Raw genomic sequence first — 24,847 nt, 5'->3', positions numbered from 1 at the left:
CTCTTACAAAGAATACAATCTGGTCTACAAAATTCAGAGCGTGGAAAGTGTTGGTCAAAATACAGGAGAGAGTGTCCCCCGACCCAAAAGCATCCCTCCCCTCGTCACTCCTTGTAATCGGTATCCATGTGAACCCCCCCCCCCCCCCCCCCCCAACCTGTTCCTGTACCCTGTCTGACAACACTGCCACAGTGTTACCCCAGGCCGGTACATGTTGTTATCTCACAGAAACAACCTGAATAATCAACAGGAGCTAAACTACAGTGGAACTGAGACGGAGACAGATGTGGACAGACCCCTCCCCCTCCCAAAACAACACATTTGAGAAAGTTCTACGTTGTTCTCGTTGTTAGCGTCGTCAGCGGATGATGTGTGCCGGCCGGCCTTCCACCCACCAGACAGACTCCTCCAGCCCCAGGACACAGCCTGCTCTGAGTCCCCCAATGAGGGTGGTGTTGGACCAGGTTGGGCTCTGGCCTCCAGACTGGCCCTCTCAGAGCTGGCCCCAGAAGCAGGGGGGGGGCAGTGAGGGGGTGGAGCAGTTCAAGGAGAGATGGGGCTATATCAGGGCCAGCTGATTCTGACTCGCTGAGCCCACTGGCAGGGCACCGGAGGGGTGGAGGAGGCACCCCCCTCAGGCCACATAGTGGTACTGGTTGGGACTCTCCTTGTCTCTCTCCATGTAGTCTCTGTCAATCAGCGACTCAATCCGCTTCTTCAGGTCTCCAGGCTGAGGAGAGAACACACAGAGGAATGAACACACACAGAGGAATGAACACACACAGAGGAATGAACACACACAGAGGAATGAACACACACAGAGCAGAGAGAGAGAACACACACAGAGCAGAGAGAGAGAACACACACAGAGCAGAGAGAGAGAACACACAGAGCAGAGAGAGAGAACACACAGAGGAGAGAAAACACACAGAGAGAGAAAACACACAGAGAGAGAAAACACACAGAGGAGAGAGAAAACACACAGAGGAGAGAGAACACACAGAGGAGAGAGAACACACAGAGGAGAGAGAACACACAGAGGAGAGAGAACACACAGAGGAATGGCACTGAAGGGCATATGCAGCTTAGAGCTGAGGGTGTACAGTGCAGTTTACTTGATGTGAATGACTGTTTGATGTGACTATATTTCAGGGTAGGAAAAAAGAACAAAAGCAACGAGAGAGAGAGAGAGAGAGACAGAGAGAGAGAGAGAGAGAGAGACAGAGAGAGAGACAGAGACAGAGAGAGAGACAGAGAGAGACAGAGAGAGAGACAGAGAGAGAGACAGAGAGAGAGAGAGAGAGAGAGACAGAGAGAGAGAGAGAGAGAGAGAGACAGAGAGAGAGACAGAGAGAGAGACAGAGAGAGAGACAGAGACAGAGAGAGAGACAGAGAGAGAGACAGAGAGAGAGACAGAGAGAGAGACAGAGAGAGAGACAGAGAGAGAGACAGAGAGAGAGACAGAGACAGAGAGAGAGAGACAGAGACAGAGAGAGAGAGAGAGAGAGAGAGAGAGACAGAGAGAGAGACAGAGAGAGAGACAGAGACAGAGACAGAGAGAGAGAGAGAGAGAGAGAGAGAGAGAGAGAGAGAGAGAGAAAATGAAAGAGTACCTTGACGGGGAACTTGAGCTGGTTGTATAATTCCGACACCAACAGGTTGTGGCCCAGGGTTTTCCTCATCTTCATGATGCGGACAACGGCCGCGTCGATCTGGTACTGTCTGTCCTGAAACACACGCTCTGTGGTGCTCACCTGCTCCTCTACCTGGACACACACACACACAGAAACATCAACACACGCTCTGTGGTGGTCACCTGCTCCTCTACCTGGACACACACACACAGAAACATCAACACACGCTCTGTGGTGGTCACCTGCTCCTCTACCTGGACACACACACACAGAAACATCAACACACGCTCTGTGGTGCTCACCTGCTCCTCTACCTGGACACACACACACAGAAACATCAACACACGCTCTGTGGTGGTCACCTGCTCCTCTACCTGGACACACACACACAGAAACATCAACACACGCTCTGTCTGTGGTGTTCACCTGCTCTTCAACCTGGACACACACACACAGAAACATCAACACACGCTCTGTCTGTGGTCACCTGCTCTTCAACCTGGACACACACACACAGACACATCAACACACGCTCTGTGGTGGTCACCTGCTCCTCTACCTGGACACACACACACAGAAACATCAACACACGCTCTGTGGTGGTCACCTGCTCCTCTACCTGGACACACACACAGACACATCAACACACGCTCTGTGGTGGTCACCTGCTCCTCTACCTGGACACACACACACAGAAACATCAACACACGCTCTGTGGTGCTCACCTGCTCCTCTACCTGGACACACACACACAGAAACATCAACACACGCTCTGTGGTGGTCACCTGCTCCTCTACCTGGACACACACACACAGACACATCAACACACGCTCTGTGGTGGTCACCTGCTCCTCTACCTGGACACACACACACAGAAACATCAACACACGCTCTGTGGTGGTCACCTGCTCCTCTACCTGGACACACACACACACACATCAACACACGCTCTGTGGTGGTCACCTGCTCCTCTACCTGGACACACACACACAGAAACATCAACACACACACTGTCTGTGGTGGTCACCTGCTCTTCAACCTGGACACACACACACAGAAACATCAACACATGCTCTGTGGTGGTCACCTGCTCTTCAACCTGGACACACAACCAACACAAGTGTATGTAATTCACCATTTATTTTCTGTGAACGTTTCACTTCCTGAATAAAATGACTCCAACTGGAGAGTTGACTGTGTGAATGCATGATGGCCACACTTCCTCCAATGATGGGCAAGGGAGGAACTCAAAACTTAGGCAATAAGATATACATGACGGGAACCTGGAGTGTCAACCCTCAGTGGAAAGCACCATTATATGGATGAATTAGTCTGATATAACAGACACAAGGATTAGAGTCAGCACCCCTTTCTGTTCAACAGGCAGGCACAGACTTGACAATGTACCGTTTCCTTCACAGAGACAGGTGTTAACCCTACCGTTTCCTTCACAGAGACAGAGGTGTTAACCCTACCGTTTCCTTCAGAGAGAGAGAGATGTTAACCCTACCGTTTCCTTCACAGAGAGAGATGTTAACCCTACCGTTTCCTTCACAGAGAGAGGCGTTAACCCTATCATTTCCTTCACAGAGACAGAGAGAGGTGTTAACCCTACCGTTTCCTTCACAGAGACCGAGAGAGGTGTTAACCCTACCGTTTCCTTCACAGAGACAGAGGTGTTAACCCTACCGTTTCCTTCACAGAGACAGAGGTGTTAACCCTACCGTTTCCTTCACAGAGACAGAGAGAGGTGTTAACCCTACCGTTTCCTTCTCAGAGACATGTGTTAACCCTACTGTTTCCTTCACAGAGACAGAGAGGTGTTAACCCTACCGTTTCCTTCACAGAGACAGAGAGAGGTGTTAACCCTACCGTTTCCTTCACAGAGACAGAGAGAGGTGTTAACCCTACCGTTTCCTTCACAGAGACAGGTGTTAACCCTACTGTTTCCTTCACAGAGACAGAGAGGTGTTAACCCTACCGTTTCCTTCACAGAGACAGAGAGGTGTTAACCCTACCGTTTCCTTCACAGAGACAGATGTTAACCCTACCGTTTCCTTCACAGAGACAGAGAGAGGTGTTAACCCTACCGTTTCCTTCACAGAGACAGAGAGGTGTTAACCCTACCGTTTCCTTCACAGAGACAGAGAGAGGTGTTAACCCTACCGTTTCCTTCACAGAGACATAGAGATGTTAACCCTACCGTTTCCTTCACAGAGACATAGAGATGTTAACCCTACCATTTCCTTCACAGAGACAGAGAGGTGTTAACCCTACCGTTTCCTTCACAGAGACAGAGAGGTGTTAACCCTACCGTTTCCTTCACAGAGACATAGAGATGTTAACCCTACCGTTTCCTTCACAGAGACAGAGAGGTGTTAACCCTACCGTTTCCTTCATCTGAATCTGGTTGATCTTGATGCGGAACAGTTTGTGTCTGAAGTCGTTGTTGAAGTTGAAGCGGTCTCCGTCTTCTATGTCCTTCCCCCGGGGACTCTTATTGAGGACGCGCGCCTTCCCACAGGCCAGAGACTGCAGGGTACGCCTCAACTCACCCTCCTCTGGGGACGGAACGGGGACACAGATCACAGTTACACTACTTCCATATACATCAAGTTCAACTGGAGAAATGACATGCATTTCATGAATGAGCCAAAATGTTATTAACCCCAAATACGCAATGAGATTAATGTAGAAGAGAAATAGAGGTGATTAGAAGGGCACTCAACATGTACGGACGGCACTGACACGAAATACCGATGACAGGTTAAAAGAAATGGATAAGACTGCAGGAGCTGTACTGTTAGAATTCAGTGCATCCTTTGATATTATTGACCCTAACCTGTTGTTGAGAAAGACCTGTGATATGGCAATCTAATAGAACCTTCTCTAATGCCAAACATGTAAAGTGTGGTGTACCGCAGGGTCGCTCTCGAAGTCCTGTACTTATTTTTCTTTTTCGATACTGAACAAAAAATAAAACGCAACAAGTGTTGGTTCCATGTTTCATGAGCAGAAATAAGAGCCCAGAAATGTTTCATAACCACAAAAGAGCGTATTGCTCGAGGTCACATGGGGAGAGGCGAGGTGCCGTTGCTTAATTTGTTGGGTTGCTGTCCACTTGCTCTCCATAAGACAGAAGAGTTCCATGCAGTCATGGCTCTGTATAATACTGTACTTGTCATTTGTTCTGGACCTGGGGACTCTGAAAAGACCCCTGGTGGCACGTCTGGTGTAAGTTGACGAAGCAAACCATTTGGAATTTCCAACACAATGTGTTTTTATAAAAACAAGAAGTAATGCAGTCAGTGTTTCCTCAACTCTCAGCCAAGAGAGACTGGCATGCATATTATTATTAGCCCTCTGGTTACAATGAAGAGCAAGACTACATGTTAATGTTTAAATGTTGGTACATTGTAAAATCAGTCTAATGTCTTTTTCATTGTGTCAGAGCCCAGTAACACGAGCTGCCACCATTGGCATTGGCTGAAGGGGATCAGAATCAATCTAAACTAGAGATAAATAAGGAGAGGAGTTAGATTCATCTAAGGAAAGGACCAGACCTTTTTGTACCTATGAAGAAACACAGACAGGGGGAGAAGCTGTACCTATGAAGACAGACAGAGGGAGAAGCTGTACCTATGAAGACAGACAGACAGAGGGACAAGCTGTACCTATGAAGACAGCCAGACAGGACAAGCTGTACCTATGAAGACAGACAGAGGGGAGAAGCTGTACCTATGAAGACACACAGACAGATGGAGAAGCTGTACCTATGAAGACAGACAGACAGAGGGACAAGCTGTACCTATGAAGACAGCCAGACAGGACAAGCTGTACCTATGAAGACAGACAGAGGGGAGAAGCTGTACCTATGAAGACAGACAGACAGAGGGAGAAGCTGTACCTATGAAGACAGACAGACAGAGGGACAAGCTGTACCTATGAAGACAGACAGAGGGGAGAAGCTGTACCTATGAAGACAGACAGACAGACAGACAGAGGGGAGAAGCTGTACCTATGAAGACAGGCAGAGGGGAGAAGCTGTACCTATGAAGACAGACAGACAGAGGGAGAAGCTGTACCTATGAAGACAGACAGAGGGACAAGCTGTACCTATGAAGACAGACAGAGGGAGAAGCTGTACCTATGAAGACAGGCAGAGGGGACAAGCTGTACCTATGAAGACAGACAGAGGGGAGAAGCTGTACCTATGAAGACAGCCAGACAGGACAAGCTGTACCTATGAAGACAGACAGACAGAGGGACAAGCTGTACCTATGAAGACAGCCAGACAGGACAAGCTGTACCTATGAAGACAGACAGACAGGACAAGCTGTACCTATGAAGACAGACAGGGGGAGAAGCTGTACCTATGAAGACAGACAGAGGGAGAAGCTGTACCTATGCCAGTGGCTGATTTGATCTCCTCCACGCTGAACTCCTCCCCCTCGTTGAACATCAATAGCACCAACGTCTGGAACAGAGACACCTGCAGCTCCTTCTTACCCTGTAGACGGACACAGTTAGAGACACGTCTGGAACAGAGACACAGAGACACGTCTGGAACAGAGACACAGAGACACGTCTGGAACAGAGACACAGAGACACGTCTGGAACAGAGACACAGTTAGAGACACGTCTGGAACAGAGACACAGTTAGAGACACGTCTGGAACAGAGATACAGAGACACGTCTGGAACAGAGACACAGAGACACGTCTGGAACAGAGACACGTCTGGAACAGAGACACAGTTAGAGACACGTCTGGAACAGAGACACAGTTAGAGACACGTCTGGAACAGAGACACAGTTAGAGACACGTCTGGAACAGAGACACAGTTAGAGACACGTCTGGAACAGAGACACAGTTAGAGACACGTCTGGAACAGAGACACAGTTAGAGACACGTCTGGAACAGAGACACAGTTAGAGACACGTCTGGAACAGAGACACAGAGACACGTCTGGAACAGAGACACAGAGACACGTCTGGAACAGAGACACAGAGACACGTCTGGAACAGAGACACAGAGACACGTCTGGAACAGAGACACAGAGACACGTCTGGAACAGAGACACAGTTAGAGACACGTCTGGAACAGAGACACAGAGACACGTCTGGAACAGAGACACAGAGACACGTCTGGAACAGAGACACAGTTAGAGACACGTCTGGAACAGAGACACGTCTGGAACAGAGACACAGTTAGAGACACGTCTGGAACAGAGACACAGTTAGAGACACGTCTGGAACAGAGACACAGTTAGAGAGACACGTCTGGAACAGAGACACAGTTAGAGACACGTCTGGAACAGAGACACAGTTAGAGACACGTCTGGAACAGAGACACAGTTAGAGACACGTCTGGAACAGAGACACAGTTAGAGAGACACGTCTGGAACAGAGACACAGTTAGAGACACGTCTGGAACAGAGACACAGTTAGAGACACGTCTGGAACAGAGACACAGTTAGAGACACGTCTGGAACAGAGACACAGTTAGAGACACGTCTGGAACAGAGACACAGTTAGAGACACGTCTGGAACAGAGACACAGTTAGAGACACGTCTGGAACAGAGACACAGTTAGAGACACGTCTGGAACAGAGACACAGTTAGAGACACGTCTGGAACAGAGACACAGAGACACAGAGACACAGTCTGGAACAGAGACACAGAGACACGTCTGGAACAGAGACACAGAGACACGTCTGGAACAGAGACACAGAGACACGTCTGGAACAGAGACACAGAGACACGTCTGGAACAGAGACACAGAGACACGTCTGGAACAGAGACACAGTTAGAGACACGTCTGGAACAGAGACACAGAGACACGTCTGGAACAGAGACACAGAGACACGTCTGGAACAGAGACACAGAGACACGTCTGGAACAGAGACACAGAGAGACACGTCTGGAACAGAGACACAGAGACACGTCTGGAACAGAGACACAGAGACACGTCTGGAACAGAGACACAGTTAGAGACACGTCTGGAACAGAGACACAGTTAGAGACACGTCTGGAACAGAGACACAGTTAGAGACACGTCTGGAACAGAGACACAGTTAGAGACACGTCTGGAACAGAGACACAGTTAGAGACACGTCTGGAACAGAGACACAGTTAGAGACACGTCTGGAACAGAGACACAGAGACACGTCTGGAACAGAGACACAGTTAGAGACACGTCTGGAACAGAGACACAGTTAGAGACACGTCTGGAACAGAGACACACAGTTAGAGACACGTCTGGAACAGAGACACAGAGACACGTCTGGAACAGAGACACCTGCAGCTCCTTGGTAAAAGACGCATTAGAAATTTGACATTTCAAAGAATGCCGCCCATCTTCTAGGACAGTGTTTGCTCTGGTCCTCACCTACCATTTCTATTGTATCCCAGCATATTTAACTTTGTGGGTATTTGAGGACCAGAGAAGCACTGTTCTCGGGAAACCTTTCAGTCTCACCTCTTTAAACTCAGTCTTCAGAACAGCGTGGCCCAGGGTGGGCTGCCACTGGAGCTTCCTGCCACTGTGTTTCCCCAGATAGAACAGCTTGAATACCTCCTGGAGCTTCACCATCTGGGAGGGGGGAAAGAGCGAGGGAGGGAACGAGGAGGGAGGGGGAAGAGCGAGGAGGGAGCGAGGGGGAAGAGCGAGGAGGGAGCGAGGGGGAAGAGCGAGGAGGGAGCGAGGGGGAAGAGTGAGGAGGAGGGGGGGGGGCGAGAGAAACTTTATATAGGCTTCATAAAACCTAGCATACACACCACACAACCACACACAGACAGACATACCTCAGGGGGCAGGTGGACCTCCATAGGAGTGTAGGAGGGCCAGTAGCCCATGGTGAGGATGTTGACTGTTAGCTCCAGCTGGCTGGGTTCACTCTGGTTCTGGGTGTACTGGGGGAGACAGACAACCTGATTCAATTCATTCATGTACTGGTGGACACAACCTTGTTGAATACCGGAATAAAATAGATTAATGTCCTGTTGTGTGAGACAATTTTTTGGGAAAATGGTGTACATTGAGAATTCCTTAATTCAAGAAATCATTTGAATCCATCTGGGAACAAATGTCAACACATCATTGGACTGCCCCAATTGGTAGAGTTGTTACACATGATTCTCTGTGGTAAATCGATATATTACAGTAGTAATATCGCTCAGTGTTTGTGTCCTTTATCTTCCCATATTGGTATGAACCCGTTTCAACGATTGAGTGTCATCTTTTGTCACTGCATTTTCTTACATCCGATAGAGCGTTGTTTGTGACTGCACAGATCTCTTACCTCGCAAAAGGCTACTGGGATAGCTCCAAAGCAGTTTGGCTATAATAAGCTAATGGGATAGCTCCAAAGCAGTTTAGCTACAATAAGCTAATGGGATAGCTCCAAAGCAGTTTGGCTATAATAAGCTAATGGGATAGCTCCAAAGCAGTTTAGCTACAATAAGCTAATGGGATAGCTCCAAAGCAGTTTAGCTACAATAAGCTAATGGGATAGCTCCAAAGCAGTTTAGCTACAATAAGCTAATGGGATAGCTCCAAAGCAGATTAGCTACAATAAGCTAATGGGATAGCTCCAAAGCAGTTTAGCTACAATAAGCTAATGGGATAGCTCCAAAGCAGTTTGGCTACAATAAGCTAATGGGATAGCTCCAAAGCAGCTTAGCTACAATAAGCTAATGGGATAGCTCCAAAGCAGCTTAGCTACAATAAGCTAATGGGATAGCTCCAAAGCAGCTTAGCTACAATAAGCTAATGGGATAGCTCCAAAGCAGTTTGGCTACAATAAGCTAACGGGATAGCTCCAAAGCAGCTTAGCTATAATAAGCTAATGGGATAGCTCCAAAGCAGTTTGGCTACAATAAGCTAATGGGATAGCTCCAAAGCAGCTTAGCTACAATAAGCTAATGGGATAGCTCCAAAGCAGCTTAGCTACAATAAGCTAATGGGATAGCTCCAAAGCAGTTTGGCTACAATAAGCTAACGGGATAGCTCCAAAGCAGCTTAGCTATAATAAGCTAATGGGATAGCTCCAAAGCAGTTTGGCTACAATAAGCTAACGGGATAGCTCCAAAGCAGCTTAGCTATAATAAGCTAATGGGATAGCTCCAAAGCAGTTTGGCTACAATAAGCTAATGGGATAGCTCCAAAGCAGTTTAGCTACAATAAGCTAATGGGATAGCTCCAAAGCAGTTTGGCTACAATTTGCTGTCTAACATGAGAAAATCCCATTTCTGCCACAAAGCTTTCCGAATCAATCTAAACTAACAAAATGCCCCCCCCCAGCACCTCTCTCTGATTCAGAGAGGTTGGGTTAGAAGACACATTTCAGTTGTACAGCTGACACACACACAGTTGAAGTCGGAAGTTTACACGACACCATAGCCAAATATATTTAAATTCGGTTTTTCACAATTCCTGACATTTAATCCTAGTAAAAATTCCCTGTCCTAGGTTATTTTAAGAATGTGAAATGTCAGAATAATAGTAGAGTGATTTATTTCAGCTTTTATTTCTTTCATCACATTCCCAGTGGGTCAGAAGTTTACAAACACTCAATTAGTATTTGGTAGCATTGCCTTTAAATTGTTTAACTTGGGTCAAATGTTTCGGGTAACCTTCCACAAGCTTCCACAATAAGTTGGGGGAATTTTGGCCCATTCCTCCTGACAGAGCTGGTGTAACTGAGTCAGGTTTGTAGGCCTCCTTGCTCGCACATGCTTTTTCAGTTCTGCCCACACATTTTCTATGGGATTGAGGTCAGGGCTTTGTGATGGCCACTCCAATACCTTGACTTTATTGTCCTTCAGCCATTTTGCCACAACTTTGGAAGTATGCTTGGGGTCATTGTCCATTTGGAAGACCCATTTGCGACCAAGCTTTAACTTCCTGACTGATGTCTTGAGATGTTGCTTCAATATATCCACATAATTTTCCTCCCTCGTGACGCCATCTATTTTGTGAAGCGAACCAGTCCCTCCTGCAGCAAAGCACCCCCACAACATGATGCTGCCACCCCCGTGCTTCACGGTTGGGATGGTGTTCTTCGGCTTGCAAGCATCCCTATTTTTCCTCCAAACATAACGATGGTCATTATGGCCAAACAGTTCGATTTGTGTTTCATAAGACCAGAGGACATTTCTCCAAAAAAGTACGATCTTTGTCCCCATGTGCCGTTGCAAACCGTAGTCTTTTTTTTATGGCGGTTTTGGAGCAGCGGCTTCTTCCTTGCTGAGCGGCCTTTCAGGGTGTCGATATAGGACATATTTTACTGTGGATATAGATACTTTTGTACCTGTTTCCTCCAGCATCTTCACAAGGTCTTTTGCTGTTGTTGTGGGATTGATTTGCACTTTTCACACAAAAGTGCATTCATCTCTAGGAGACAGAACACATCTCCTTCCTGAGCGGTATGACGGCTGCGTGGTCCCATGGTGTTTATACTTGCAAGCTATTGTTTGTACAGATGAACGTGGTACCTTCAGGTGTTTGGAAATTGCTCCCAAGGATACACCAGACTTCTGGAGGTCTACAATTATTTTTTTCTGAGGTCTTGGCTGATATCTATTGATTTTCCCATGTCGTCAAGCAAAGTGGCACGGAGTTTGAAGGTAGGCCTTGAAATACATCCACAGGGAAACCTCCAATTGACTCAAATAATGTAAATTAGCCTATCAGAAGCTTCTAAAACCATGACATAATTTTCTGGAATGTTCCAAGCTGTTTAAAGGCACAGTCAACTTAGTGTATGTAAACTTCCGACCCACTGGAAATGTGATACAGTGAATTAAAAAGTGAAATAATCTGTTTGTAAACAATTGTTAGAAAAATAACTTGTGTGATGCACAAAGTAGATGTCCTAACCAACTTGCCAAAACTATAGTTGGTTAACAAGAACTTTTTGAAGTGGTTGAAAAACAAGTTTCAATGACTCCAACCTCCGTGTATCCGACTTCAACTGTAGCCATGTCAGTAAGCTAGCTAGCGACAACAGCTCCACAGCTGAAAGTCACGGCACTAGCAACCAACGTCCTGACACACAACTTGTCCAGGAGACGGCTACCCGTTTCCTTTCCTTCTGTTATGTTTTTGAAAAATAACGGACACTAAATATTCAAATACGAGTTCCACGTCCCTACAAGACAGATTGGTTGAGGGACGAGCGTCACGGAGGAGTGACGACAACATGGCCTCAAGTCAGATGATTCACTGGTGGTAAATGTATACTACAGTGAGTACTATAGTGACGTCGACGAGTCTGTGTTTACCTGCTTGTACTGGATCATAACGTCTTTGGAGAGCTCCATGTCCTTAAACATCCCCTCCAGCTTACTGGTGAAGGCCGCTCCACACTCTGCAGGGACAGGAAGCAGGAAGTCACAAACCATCACACCCACTTTCTGTTAACAAGTTTTTATAGAGTATTATAAGCTGGGTGGTTCGAGCGCTGAATGCTGATTGGCTGACAGCCAGGGTATATCAGATCATATTCCACGGGTATGATAAAACATGTATTTTTACTGCTCTAATTACATTTGTTACCAGTTTATAATAGCAATAAGGAACCTCAGGGTTTTGGGGTATATGGCCAATATACCACGGCTAAGGGCTGTATCCAGGCACTCCATGCTGCGTCGTGCTTAAGAACAGCCCTTAGCCTTGGTGTATTGGCCATATTCCACACCTCCTACGGGCCTTACTGCTTAAACACATTGCATGACCTGGTAACTGTGGTGGTGTTTCTACAGTCACACAGCAGAGGTAGTGACAAACCACCGATGGGCCAACTTCACTGCTGAGGCAACAATCAGCATCTGGACATTTGACATTACCCCACTAAAATAAACACACTCGCCAAATGCGGGTAGATTTCGACATTGGTGGGTAGAGACTATCTGTTGGTGGGTAGATCACCAGCCATGTTACCACCGTTGCCATGGTAACCGGGCACCCTTAAAGGGGCAGCTTAACATGTCTCATCTGTGATGTTTTTTTGTTTTTTTAAAAAGTTAGTTAAAAATGATTAGCCCTATACCACATCACTTGTTACTAGTAATACATTTGTTTCTGAAACATTAAAAAACACGTTCATTCATTTAGTTTTTTTAAATAAAACAATATTTTGTCTGGTAATAAAACTGGAGTGGCTGCTAGACCAAAAATCTAGTTTTAAGTCCCTACCCTCAGACAAAGCCCGCCACAACACAGATACCATAACATGTGATGGTGACAAAGGTTGTGATTTTGGAGATCACTGCATTGTATCTCCTGTCATCGTACCGTGTTTGAGTTTGGACAGCTTACCGTGTTTGAGTTTGGACAGCTTACCGTGTTTGAGTTTGGACAGCTTACCGTGTTTGAGTTTGGACAGCTTACCGTGTTTGAGTTTGGACAGCTTACCGTGTTTGAGTTTGGACAGCTTACCGTGTTTGAGTTTGGACAGCTTACCGTGTTTGAGTTTGGACAGCATGGACTTCTCAGCGTCCACGGAGGCACTCTTCCCCACCAGCAGGCGTTTGGCCAGGTCCTTCTTATAAAAGGCCTCGAACACATCCTTCCCGTGGATGAAGCGGAAGATGATCATGATCTTGTCTAGAATTCTCTCCATTTCCTCCTCGGTAGCTTCCTTGTTGCCCGCCCTCAATTTACAGTCCACGTACTTCGCTGTGCAGAGATGGGACACCGCCAGTTAGATAAAACATGCAGGAAACACTCATATTAGTTATATTAGTTAGTTACAGTTATATTAGTTAGTTATAGTTATAACAGGAAACACTCATAACTGGCGTGGAACCTCTGACTGGTATTTTAAGCAATGGCACATCGTTTTAAGATTCCAGGTGCCTTTAAACATCTCCTGCCCTGACTCTTTGCACACACACAGCGGTCTTGTCCTCACCGATGAGTTCAGCAGGTTTGTTGGGTCTGTTGTTGATGAAAGCTTCAAAGGCCTCCTTCATAGCGTTGATGAAGCTCTCGTTTCTGTTGAAACAGCCCTGGGCCACGTTGTCCATCTTATCCTTAAAGTCCAACAGGTCTTGAACCATGTCCTTATCCTTCTCTGGGGTGCCCACAATCTCACCACCAAAACTCTGTTAGGAGACATCTCAGTGAGACTGGAATCAATAGAAGTGATTCTGAGTGAGAGTAGAAAAAGAGAGAGCCAGAGAGCCAGAGCGAGAGCCAGAGAGAAGAGAGCGAGAGCCAGAGAGAAGAGAGCCAGAGAGAAGAGAGCCAGAGAGAAGAGAGCCAGAGAGAAGAGAGCCAGAGAGAAGAGAGCCAGAGAGAAGAGAGCCAGAGAGAAGAGAGCCAGAGAGAAGAGAGCCAGAGAGAAGAGAGCCAGAGAGAAGAGAGCCAGAGAGAAGAGAGCCAGAGAGAAGAGAGCCAGAGAGAAGAGAGCCAGAGAGAAGAGAGCCAGAGAGAAGAGAGCCAGAGAGAAGAGCCAGAGAGAAGAGAGCAGAGAAAGAGAGCCAGAGAGAAGAGAGCCAGAGAGAAGAGAGCCAGAGCGAGAGAGAGAGCCAGAGCGAGAGAGAGCCAGAGCGAGAGAGAGAGCCAGAGCGAGAGAGCCAGAGCGAGATCAGAGAAGACCAGCGAGAAGAGAGCCAGAGAAGAGAGCCAGAGAGAAGAGAGCCAGAGAGAGAGAGCCAGAGAGAAGAGAGACCAGAGAGAGAGAGCCAGAGCGAGAGAGAGCCAGGCGAGAGAGAGCCAGAGCGAGAGAGCCAGAGCGAGAGAGAGCCAGAGCGAGAGCTAACAGAGCGAGAGGAGCGAGAGGCCAGCGAATACAGCGTACCTTGATGTAGTCTCTCCAGTGCTGCAGCAGAGTGGGGAGTCCTCCCTTCACCTTACTGAAGAGCTGGTAGAGCAGAGCCAGCTCCATCACCCGGTTACCGTCTAACAGAATGCTGAGACCTGGAGGAGGGGGTCAATATCACCCGGTTACCGTCTAACAGAATGCTGAGACCTGGAGGAGGGGGTCAATATCACCCGGTTACAGTCTAACAGAATGCTGAGAGCTGGAGGAGGGGGTCAATATCACCCGGTTACCGTCTAACAGAATGCTGAGAGCTGGAGGAGGGGGTCAATATCACCCGGTTACAGTCTAACAGAATACTGAGACCTGGAGGAGGGGGTCAATATCACCCGGTTACCGTCTAACAGAATACTGAGACCTGGAGGAGGGGTCAATATCACCCGGTTACCGTCTAACAGAATGCTGAGACCTGGAGGAGGGGGTCAATATCACCCGGTTACCGTCTAACAGAATGCTGAGACCTGGAGGAGAGGGTCAATATCACCCGGTTACCGTCTAACAAAATACCGAGACCTGGAGGGGGGTCAATATCACCCGGTTACCGTCTAACAGAATGCTGAGACCTGGAGGAGAGGGTCAATATCACCCGGTTACCGTCTAACAGAATGCTGAGACCTGGAGGAGGGGGTCAATATCACCCGGTTACAGTCTAACAGAATGCTGAGAGCTGGAGGAGGGGGTCAATATCACCTGGTTACCGTCTAACAGAATGCTGAGACCTGGAGGAGGGGGTCAATATCACCCGGTTACCGTCTAACAGAATGCTGAGACCTGGAGGAGGGGAGCAATATCACCCGGTTACCGTCTAACAGAATGCTGAGAGCTGGAGGAGGGGGTCAATATCACCCGGTTACCGTCTAACAGAATGCTGAGAGCTGGAGGAGGGGGTCAATATCACCCGGTTACCGTCTAACAGAATGCTGAGACCTGGAGGGGGGTCAATATCACATACGGCTGATAGATACCTTTCTGTAAGATGGCCGTCATGTGTTCTCCAAGCAGCTGCTTCTCTACATTAGAGATGAGTGGCTTCCTGTTGAATACAAACAGAGAGAGAGAGAGATGATCAACACAGATGGAGGAGGGGGTGGAAGAGAAAGTAAAGTGGTTCAAATCTGTGAGATGATCTAGTGTACTCTGATTGGAGCACAGGCCTGTCAGTCTAAAGGGGTGTGGAGGAAGAGGCGGGTCTTACTGAGTGCTCTGGTCGAGGTAGCTGATGACACGATCGTTCTCTTCTTCCAACCGACGAGCCACATGATGCAGATACTCAGGCACCTGGACACACACGTCACTTATGACCGTCACTAGGGGAAAGCCAGGCATGCTAGCTATATATGGGCGTGGTCATAATATGGAATTAAAGCATTTGGTTGACGGCTGTCACTCACGTCTCGTTCCTGCATCAGCCTCTGTCCCTCTGCAGCGTACAGTCTGTTAGTCTCCATCAAAAAACGCTCCTCAAATGACTCTTTATACACCTGAGGAGAGAGACAATAGATGATACCAGATCAGAGAATCTACAGAGACCTGAGGAGAGAGACAATAGATGATACCAGATCAGATAATCTACAGAGACCTGAGGAGAGAGACAATAGATGATACCAGATCAGATAATCTACAGAGACCTGAGGAGAGAGACAATAGATGATACCAGATCAGAGAATCTACAGAGACCTGAGGAGAGAGACAATAGATGATACCAGATCAGAGAATCTACAGAGACCTGAGGAGAGAGACAATAGATGACACCAGATCAGAGAATCTACAGAGACCTGAGGAGAGAGACAATAGATGATACCAGATCAGAGAATCTACAGAGACCTGAGGAGAGAGACAATAGATGATACCAGATCAGAGAATCTACAGAGACCTGAGGAGAGAGACAATAGATGATACCAGATCAGAGAATCTACAGAGACCTGAGGAGAGAGACAATAGATGATACCAGATCAGAGAATCTACAGAGACCTGAGGAGAGAGACAATAGATGATACCAGATCAGAGAATCTACAGAGACCTGAGGAGAGAGACAATAGATGATACCAGATCAGAGAATCTACAGAGACCTGAGGAGAGAGACAATAGATGATACCAGATCAGAGAATCTACAGAGACCTGAGGAGAGAGACAATAGATGACACCAGATCAGAGAATCTACAGAGACCTGAGGAGAGAGACAATAGATGATACCAGATCAGAGAATCTACAGAGACCTGAGAAGAGAGACAATAGATGATACCAGATCAGAGAATCTACATACCATCTGCCTATGGAACAATAGTTCTACACTGCTAAGAAAATGCACTCGTATGACAAGCAAATGACTGCCTTGACTTGATTGGGTCATTGGCCAAATGGTAAAGACTTATGAAGCATTGACCAATCACCTGCAGGTCTGAGAGCATGCCCAGTAGGCTGCGGAGAAGGCTGCGGTCCACTGTCTCTCCGTTGCGTTCGCGTTCGATCTGTTCCAGGATCCCGTCGACCGTGCGCACCTGGACAGCCCCGTCGCTCACGATGTGGCTCCGGAAGAGTTCCAGCCCGGTATCCCTGCGGAACACACACACGGTCACGGTGGACGGTGAACAGTAACGGTCTGCGTCCCAAATGACACCCTACTTCCTACACAGTGAACTCTTTTAGCCCAACGAGGACCTAGTCAAAGGTAGTGCACTAAGTAGTGAACAGGGTTCCATTTCTGACACGGACACTGTCAGAGGACAGAAAGAAACGGTTCACCACCGAGAATGGATGAATGTTGGTGTTCTTCCTAATAGCTGCTGGACGGGGCCCTTACCAGATGGAGGGGAGCAGGGAGTTCTGGAGCACATAGGTACGATCCAGGAACAGAAAGATGCTCCGGATCATGATCTGCGGTAACCCAGGTTACACATGACACACGTACGTTAGACTCATTACACAACATTCCTCTTAGACGGAATAAATGTGTCGTGATAAAGGCTGTCTGACTGACCGTCTGTCTGCAGTGGTCCTGCCAACATCGGTTCATCCTCTTCAGGAAAGACAGGCTGTCCAGGGACTCTGTGAGGCGCTACGGTTAAGGACCGGGCCTCAATTCAATCAAAACTCAACAGTCAAACACTCTCTCTTTGGACGGGGCCTCGGCTCGCACCAGGTTGTGGCTAAAAAAAACATGACAACCTTCTGATGACTACAAACTGTGTAGTTTATAGAGATCCCCTTTACAGGGATGTTGATTGTTTTATTGTTTTATTTCCCATCAGTCCAAGCAGTGTGTCGCTGTGTGCAGCTAGCTGGCTGAAGATGTCCAAGGTGCCCCCTGGGCGGCAGGTAGCATAACGGTTTGGAGAGTGGGGCCAGTAAACGAAAGGTCGCTGGTTCGAAACCCCAAGCCGACTAGGAGAAAAACATGTCTATGTGCCATTAAGCAAAGCACCGTAAACATAAATGCTCCTGTAAGTATCTCTGTCTGCTAAATAAACAACATGTCAAACGTAATGGCACAGAGACACTACCGCACAGCTGGCACAGAGACACTACCACACAGCTGGCACAGAGACACTACCGCACAGCTGGCACAGAGACACTACCGCACAGCTGGCACAGAGACACTACCACACAGCTGGCACAGAGACACTACCGCACAGCTGGCACAGAGACACTACCGCACAGCTGGCACAGAGACACCACCACACAGCTGGCACAGAGACACCACCACACAGCTGGTACAGAGACACCACCACACAGCTGGTACAGAGACACCACCACACAGCGTGTGGTAGTGTGAGATATTTAAGCAATAAGGACTGAGGAGGTGTGGTATATGGCCAATATACCACAGCTAAGGGCTGTCCTTAAGCACAACGCAGAGTGCCTGGACACAGCTCTTAGCCGTGGTATAGTGGCCATATACCCCAAACCCCCGAGGTGCCTTATTGCTATTATAAACTGGTTACCAACATAATTAGCCGGTCTGATATACCACGGCTGTCAGCCAATCAGCATTCAGGGTTGGAACCAGCCAGTATTTATAACACAGTAGGCTAGTCTGACTAGTAGCTGACGTCTTCACTGGTAGTTGAAGCAAAGTCAAAACATTGAAAAACAACGTAGCTTGTGAACAAAACAATGTAAATAGCCAAGAAACACAAGGTGCAGCAACACAAATCAACCATTAAAAAACATAACAATAATGTTATAAAACGAGCTTATCTCCTCAGAGGAGCCACTGTCACGCAGCATCATAAATGACAGATGTTCTCATCAAATCGATAGGAAAACCTTTCAAACAGGCTTTAATAAACATACACACATTACGCACTGGCAAACATATAGGAGCTCACTTTCACACGCAAAGACACAGACACACACAATGTAAAGGATATTCCCTGAACTGATGTATCTGGGCCTGGACATGGTCCTCACAGACCTGACGGAGCTGCTTGTACAGTGTGGGGGAGACTTTATAGGAACACAGGTTCTCCACCGCCTGAAACAGAGGAGACAGAGGTCAACATACTAAGTATTCCTCAATTCTGTAAGTCATCCCTCCCTGGAAAAGTTACAAGACAGAATTAGCCAAGTCAACAGGCCAGTGACTGGTCAGAGTGATAGGGTTAGCCATGTCAACAGGCTGGTGACTGGTCAGAGTGATAGGGTTAGCCATGTCAACAGGCTGGTGACTGGTCAGAGTGATAGGGTTAGCCATGTCAACAGGCTGGTGACTGGTCATAGTGATAGGGTTAGCCATGTCAACAGGCTGGTGACTGGTCAGAGTGATAGGGTTAGCCATGTCAACAGCCTGGTGACTGGTCAGAGTGATAGGGTTAGCCATGTCAACAGGCTGGTGACTGGTCAGAGTGATAGGGTTAGCCATGTCAACAGGCTGGTGACTGGTCAGAGTGATAGGGTTAGCCAAGTCAACAGGCTGGTGACTGGTCAGAGTGATAGGGTTAGCCATGTCAACAGGCCGGTGACTGGTCAGAGTGATAGGGTTAGCCATGTCAACAGGCCGGTGACTGGTCAGAGTGACAGGGTTAGCCATGTCAACAGGCCGGTGACTGGTCAGAGTGACAGGGTTAGCCATGTCAACAGGCCGGTGACTGGTCAGAGTGATATGGTTAGCCATGTCAACAGGCTGGTGACTGGTCAGAGTGATAGGGTTAGCCATGTCAACAGGCTGTCGACTGGTCAGAGTGATAGGGTTAGCCATGTCAACAGGCCGGTGACTGGTCAGAGTGATAGGGTTAGCCATGTCAACAGGCCAGTGACTGGTCAGCACAGTGGTTGGGTTAGCCAAGTCAACAGGCCGGTGACTGGTCAGAGTGATAGGGTTAGCCATGTCAACAGGCTGGTGACTGGTCAGAGTGATAGGGTTAGCCATGTCAACAGGCCGGTGACTGGTCAGCACAGTGGTTGGGTTAGCCATGTCAACAGGCCGGTGACTGGTCAGAGTGATAGGGTTAGCCATGTCAACAGGCCGGTGACTGGTCAGAGTGATAGGGTTAGCCAAGTCAACAGGCCGGTGACTGGTCAGAGTGATAGGGTTAGCCATGTCAACAGGCCGGTGACTGGTCAGAGTGATAGGGTTAGCCATGTCAACAGGCCAGTGACTGGTCAGCACAGTGGTTGGGTTAGCCAAGTCAACAGGCCGGTGACTGGTCAGAGTGATAGGGTTAGCCATGTCAACAGGCTGGTGACTGGTCAGAGTGATAGGGTTAGCCATGTCAACAGGCCAGTGACTGGTCAGCACAGTGGTTGGGTTAGCCAAGTCAACAGGCCGGTGACTGGTCAGAGTGATAGGGTTAGCCATGTCAACAGGCTGGTGACTGGTCAGAGTGATAGGGTTAGCCATGTCAACAGGCCGGTGACTGGTCAGCACAGTGGTTGGGTTAGCCATGTCAACAGGCCGGTGACTGGTCAGAGTGATAGGGTTAGCCATGTCAACAGGCCGGTGACTGGTCAGAGTGATAGAGTTAGCCAAGTCAACAGGCCGGTGACTGGTCAGAGTGATAGGGTTAGCCAAGTCAACAGGCCGGTGACTGGTCAGAGTGATAGGGTTAGCCAAGTCAACAGGCCGGTGACTGGTCAGAGTGATAGGGTTAGCCAAGTCAACAGGCCGGTGACTGGTCAGAGTGATAGGGTTAGCCAAGTCAACAGGCCGGTGACTGGTCAGAGTGATAGGGTTAGCCATGTCAACAGGCCGGTGACTGGTCAGAGTGATAGGGTTAGCCAAGTCAACAGGCCGGTGACTGGTCAGAGTGATAGGGTTAGCCAAGTCAACAGGCCGGTGACTGGTCAGAGTGATAGGGTTAGCCAAGTCAACAGGCCGGTGACTGGTCAGAGTGATAGGGTTAGCCAAGTCAACAGGCCGGTGACTGGTCAGAGTGATAGGGTTAGCCAAGTCAACAGGCCGGTGACTGGTCAGAGTGATAGGGTTAGCCAAGTCAACAGGCCGGTGACTGGTCAGAGTGATAGGGTTAGCCATGTCAACAGGCCGGTGACTGGTCAGAGTGATAGGGTTAGCCATGTCAACAGGCCGGTGACTGGTCAGAGTGATAGGGTTAGCCATGTCAACAGGCCGGTGACTGGTCAGAGTGATAGGGTTAGCCATGTCAACAGGCCGGTGACTGGTCAGAGTGATAGGGTTAGCCATGCCAACAGGCCGGTGACTGGTCAGAGTGATAGGGTTAGCCATGTCAACAGGCCGGTGACTGGTCAGAGTGATAGGGTTAGCCATGTCAACAGGCCGGTGACTGGTCAGAGTGATAGGGTTAGCCATGTCAACAGGCTGGTGACTGGTCAGAGTGGTTGGGTTAGCCATGTCAACAGGCCGGTGACTGGTCAGAGTGATAGGGTTAGCCATGTCAACAGGCCGGTGACTGGTCAGCACAGTGGTTGGGTTAGCCATGTCAACAGGCCGGTGACTGGTCAGAGTGACAGGGTTAGCTATGTCAACAGGCCGGTGACTGGTCAGAGTGATAGGGTTAGCCATGTCAACAGGCCGGTGACTGGTCAGAGTGATAGGGTTAGCCATGTCAACAGGCTGGTGACTGGTCAGAGTGGTTGGGTTAGCCATGTCAACAGGCCGGTGACTGGTCAGAGTGATAGGGTTAGCCATGTCAACAGGCCGGTGACTGGTCAGCACAGTGGTTGGGTTAGCCATGTCAACAGGCCGGTGACTGGTCAGCACAGTGGTTGGGTTAGCCATGTCAACAGGCCGGTGACTGGTCAGCACAGTGGTTGGGTTAGCCATGTCAACAGGCCGGTGACTGGTCAGAGTGATAGGGTTAGCCATGTCAACAGGCCGGTGACTGGTCAGCACAGTGGTTGGGTTAGCCATGTCAACAGGCCGGTGACTGGTCAGCACAGTGGTTGGGTTAGCCATGTCAACAGGCCGGTGACTGGTCAGCACAGTGGTTGGGTTAGCCATGTCAACAGGCCGGTGACTGGTCAGCACAGTGGTTGGGTTAGCCATGTCAACAGGCCGGTGACTGGTCAGAGTGATAGGGTTAGCTATGTCAACAGGCTGGTGACTGGTCAGAGTGATAGGGTTAGCCATGTCAACAGGCTGGTGACTGGTCAGAGTGATAGGGTTAGCCAAGTCAACAGGCTGGTGACTGGTCAGAGTGATAGGGTTAGCCAAGTCAACAGGCAGGTGACTGGTCAGAGTGATAGGGTTAGCCATGTCAACAGGCCAGTGACTGGTCAGAGTGATAGGGTTAGCCAAGTCAACAGGCCAGTGACTGGTCAGCACAGTGGTTGGGTATACTGACTGCTGATGTGAGCTACAGAACCTGCTGGCTGGCATAGAGCAGCTCTCCTCTCCAATAATTTGAGACTAGAGAGGCATAGTGTCTTAGGACCAATCTCTGCTGCCCGTTGGAATTGGGTAACGTCCCAAATGGCACCCTATACCCTAAATAGTACACCACATAGGGAATAGGGTGTCCGTTGGCACCACCAACCCAGACTGGCTTGGGCAACCAGCAGGTCACATGACAAGACAGCTGGAGGAATTGTACACAGATACAGACAGTAAAGGGCAACCAGCAGGTCACATGACAAGACAGCTGGAGTAATGGTACACAGATACAGACAGTAAAGGGCCAACAGCAGGTCACATGACAAGACAGCTGGAGTAATGGTACACAGATACAGACAGTAAAGGGCAAACAGCAGGTCACATGACAAGACAGCTGGAGTAATGGGATACAGACAGTAAAGGGCCAACAGCAGGTCACATGACAAGACAGCTGGAGTAATGGTGTCATACAGATGAAGACAATAAAAGGGCCCATATCGGTACATATTATTCACATGGAAACACTGGGACTTGGATATAGACATGTCATCGAGGCCCGTTGGACACATAAACTAGGCCCATGTTTTAGAAAGGTCAATAAGGGCTGGAGCTCTCCACAAACTATGTGTTTCATGTCCTGAAAGTGCAACTGTGTGTATGATGTTTGATGCTTTAGGCCTGACCTGGTAGAGTTCCTCTAGGTTGTACTTGATGGAGGTGCTGTTCTGGATGGCTCCTACCGCATCCCTCAACTTCAGCCAGGTGTCCTCAGTGTAGTTGTCCGCTAGCTTTGGCCTGTCTGGGAACACACAACAGAGTCACGCCCACACCAAGGCACAGCAAAACGGTTAGACAGACCCAGCCTCTAGCTGGGTACCTCATTTAAATGAGGAGAAATTTAAAGTTAATTTGTAAACAGTTGACTATTGTTTGCATGTTCAACCATTTGTAAACATCTGGCACGGACAGAGTCAACAAATGTCAAAATTGTAATAGAACGCAAAAAACTATTTATTCTGCCAGAATGTCATTAGCTTGGTAAAGTTAGCTAGATGACAACCAGAGTTGAGCAATATTTCCAGGGTCAGGTTGTAACGGAATATTCTGTTGTTTTCATGCCATGGCTATCAATTGCTTCAAATATGTCACAAGCTAACTTGGTCTAAAAACTTCCTAGGCTACCCAGCTGGCCATCATGGACAACTTTCAAATATGAACTTTAGTTACGCTGCCAATTATGGAGAGTTACACGTTACATAAGTAGAGTTAACTAGTTAGCCAATTACTAACAGATAGTTGATAATCAGGAAAAACGGCTAAATAACGTGTAGCAAGCTAGCTAACGTTAACTAGCTATTCAGCACGCGTTACCTTTGAAATTTTTTATGACTAATTTCTTGGAGGCGCCAGTTTTGTTGGAGGCCAGGCCAGAAATCTTTGTCACTCCGTTGTTGTTGTGCTCCGTCAGAGCAGAGAAGTTGGCTTTCTTGTCCTGCCGTATGTCTTCTGCCATTATTAGATTAATGCAGAGGGCCGTTGTGAAGAGTTGTTAGCTAACGTTAGCGGCACTTCTACTCGTCCTCTCAAACGAGCCTAAAGTTGGATTATACAACTCTGACCCTGTTTCTTAATTCATTTACGACGCACCACTTAGTCCGATCCTCAATTGAACAAAAGTAGATACCTAGACCAAAGCCATAAAACTCAGGGTAACTTTTGGATGAACCGAACAACTGAAAAATAGATTTCGTTGAAGTAAGCTAACGCCTTAGCTAGCCTAGTTTAGTTAGCGAAACAAATAATTTAGTATATCCACTGCGTCCCTCCCTGGCCCGTATTAAAATTAGGCAAATATTAAAGGTTATATATTTCAGACTTCCATGTGTGAAACAAATTAAAAGCTATATTCAATCTCAAATTATCCATCATTATGCTACCGCTGGAGATGTAGCGCTAGCCACATAGCAAACATAACAAAATGGCTTCCTACACCCCTTGACCAGTGCATCTTGGGAGATTCACATTCTACCCGTGTGATGTTTGAAACGTCAACATTATTTTGACTTTTTTTAGTTTTTTACAAGAGTTCATCTTTAAAGGGTCCCAATTACATTTCCTATTCAATTACATTTCCTATTCAATTACTTCAGTGAAATTCATCGACTTTTGTCGATTTTGCATGATGTAAAAGGATGTTTAGGTACAATCAATAACACATAAAACTCTTATTCAAATGTAGACTCATCATGAAATATGATGGAATATGATCATGGAATAAATTGGTGTATAAATTGGTATAATATAAATTGGTGCAGGATTTGTGCATCGTGATTTTATCAGTTTACCCTGTTCTAAAAATTACCAAGATTAAAATGTATGATAGAGTACAGTATTCTAAATTTAGTTTCTAATTTTATACATGTTTAAACGGTTTCATTTTCTTGGACAGATGAGAAAGGTGTAATTGCAGCCCGCAATTCGGGGCATTCCTGCATGTGGGCATTCCTGCATCTTTAGGAACCCCTCTCTATACTTCTATTGGTCAATTTGTCATCGCATAGACAATCAGAGGAAATCTAGAATATCAAACGTGTCAT

The 24,847-nt window shown here is 47.7% G+C and overlaps 1 protein-coding gene across 2 annotated transcripts; it reads right to left on the bottom strand.

The window, feature by feature from the left end:
* Positions 1-140: 140 nt before the first annotated feature.
* LOC135531207 (cullin-4A-like) lies at positions 141-24,244 on the bottom strand. 2 transcript variants are annotated; one of them, XM_064959327.1, is made up of 19 exons: positions 23,622-24,242; positions 22,934-23,049; positions 18,832-18,935; positions 17,439-17,508; positions 17,262-17,335; positions 16,852-17,014; positions 15,853-15,942; positions 15,657-15,739; positions 15,427-15,494; positions 14,441-14,559; positions 13,550-13,742; positions 13,099-13,314; positions 11,919-12,004; positions 8,439-8,546; positions 8,113-8,226; positions 6,039-6,144; positions 4,023-4,195; positions 1,614-1,766; positions 141-730 (listed from the first exon to the last, which is right to left on the bottom strand). In XM_064959327.1, exons 1-19 carry the CDS (start codon positions 23,761-23,763, stop codon positions 635-637), a joined length of 2,274 nt encoding a protein of 757 aa, XP_064815399.1. In that variant the 5' UTR covers positions 23,764-24,242; the 3' UTR covers positions 141-634. The 2 variants fall into 2 exon arrangements, with proteins under 2 accessions (XP_064815399.1, XP_064815400.1); XM_064959328.1 differs by lacking the exons at positions 141-730; positions 1,614-1,766 and adding an exon at positions 2,114-2,371 and having other exon boundaries at positions 23,622-24,244.
* Positions 24,245-24,847: the final 603 nt, after the last annotated feature.

This window comes from Oncorhynchus masou, unplaced genomic scaffold (genome assembly GCF_036934945.1).
Source record: "Oncorhynchus masou masou isolate Uvic2021 unplaced genomic scaffold, UVic_Omas_1.1 unplaced_scaffold_1554, whole genome shotgun sequence".
NCBI classification, from domain to species: domain Eukaryota; kingdom Metazoa; phylum Chordata; class Actinopteri; order Salmoniformes; family Salmonidae; genus Oncorhynchus; species Oncorhynchus masou.
This window is presented reverse-complemented; position numbering and strand designations above follow the sequence as displayed.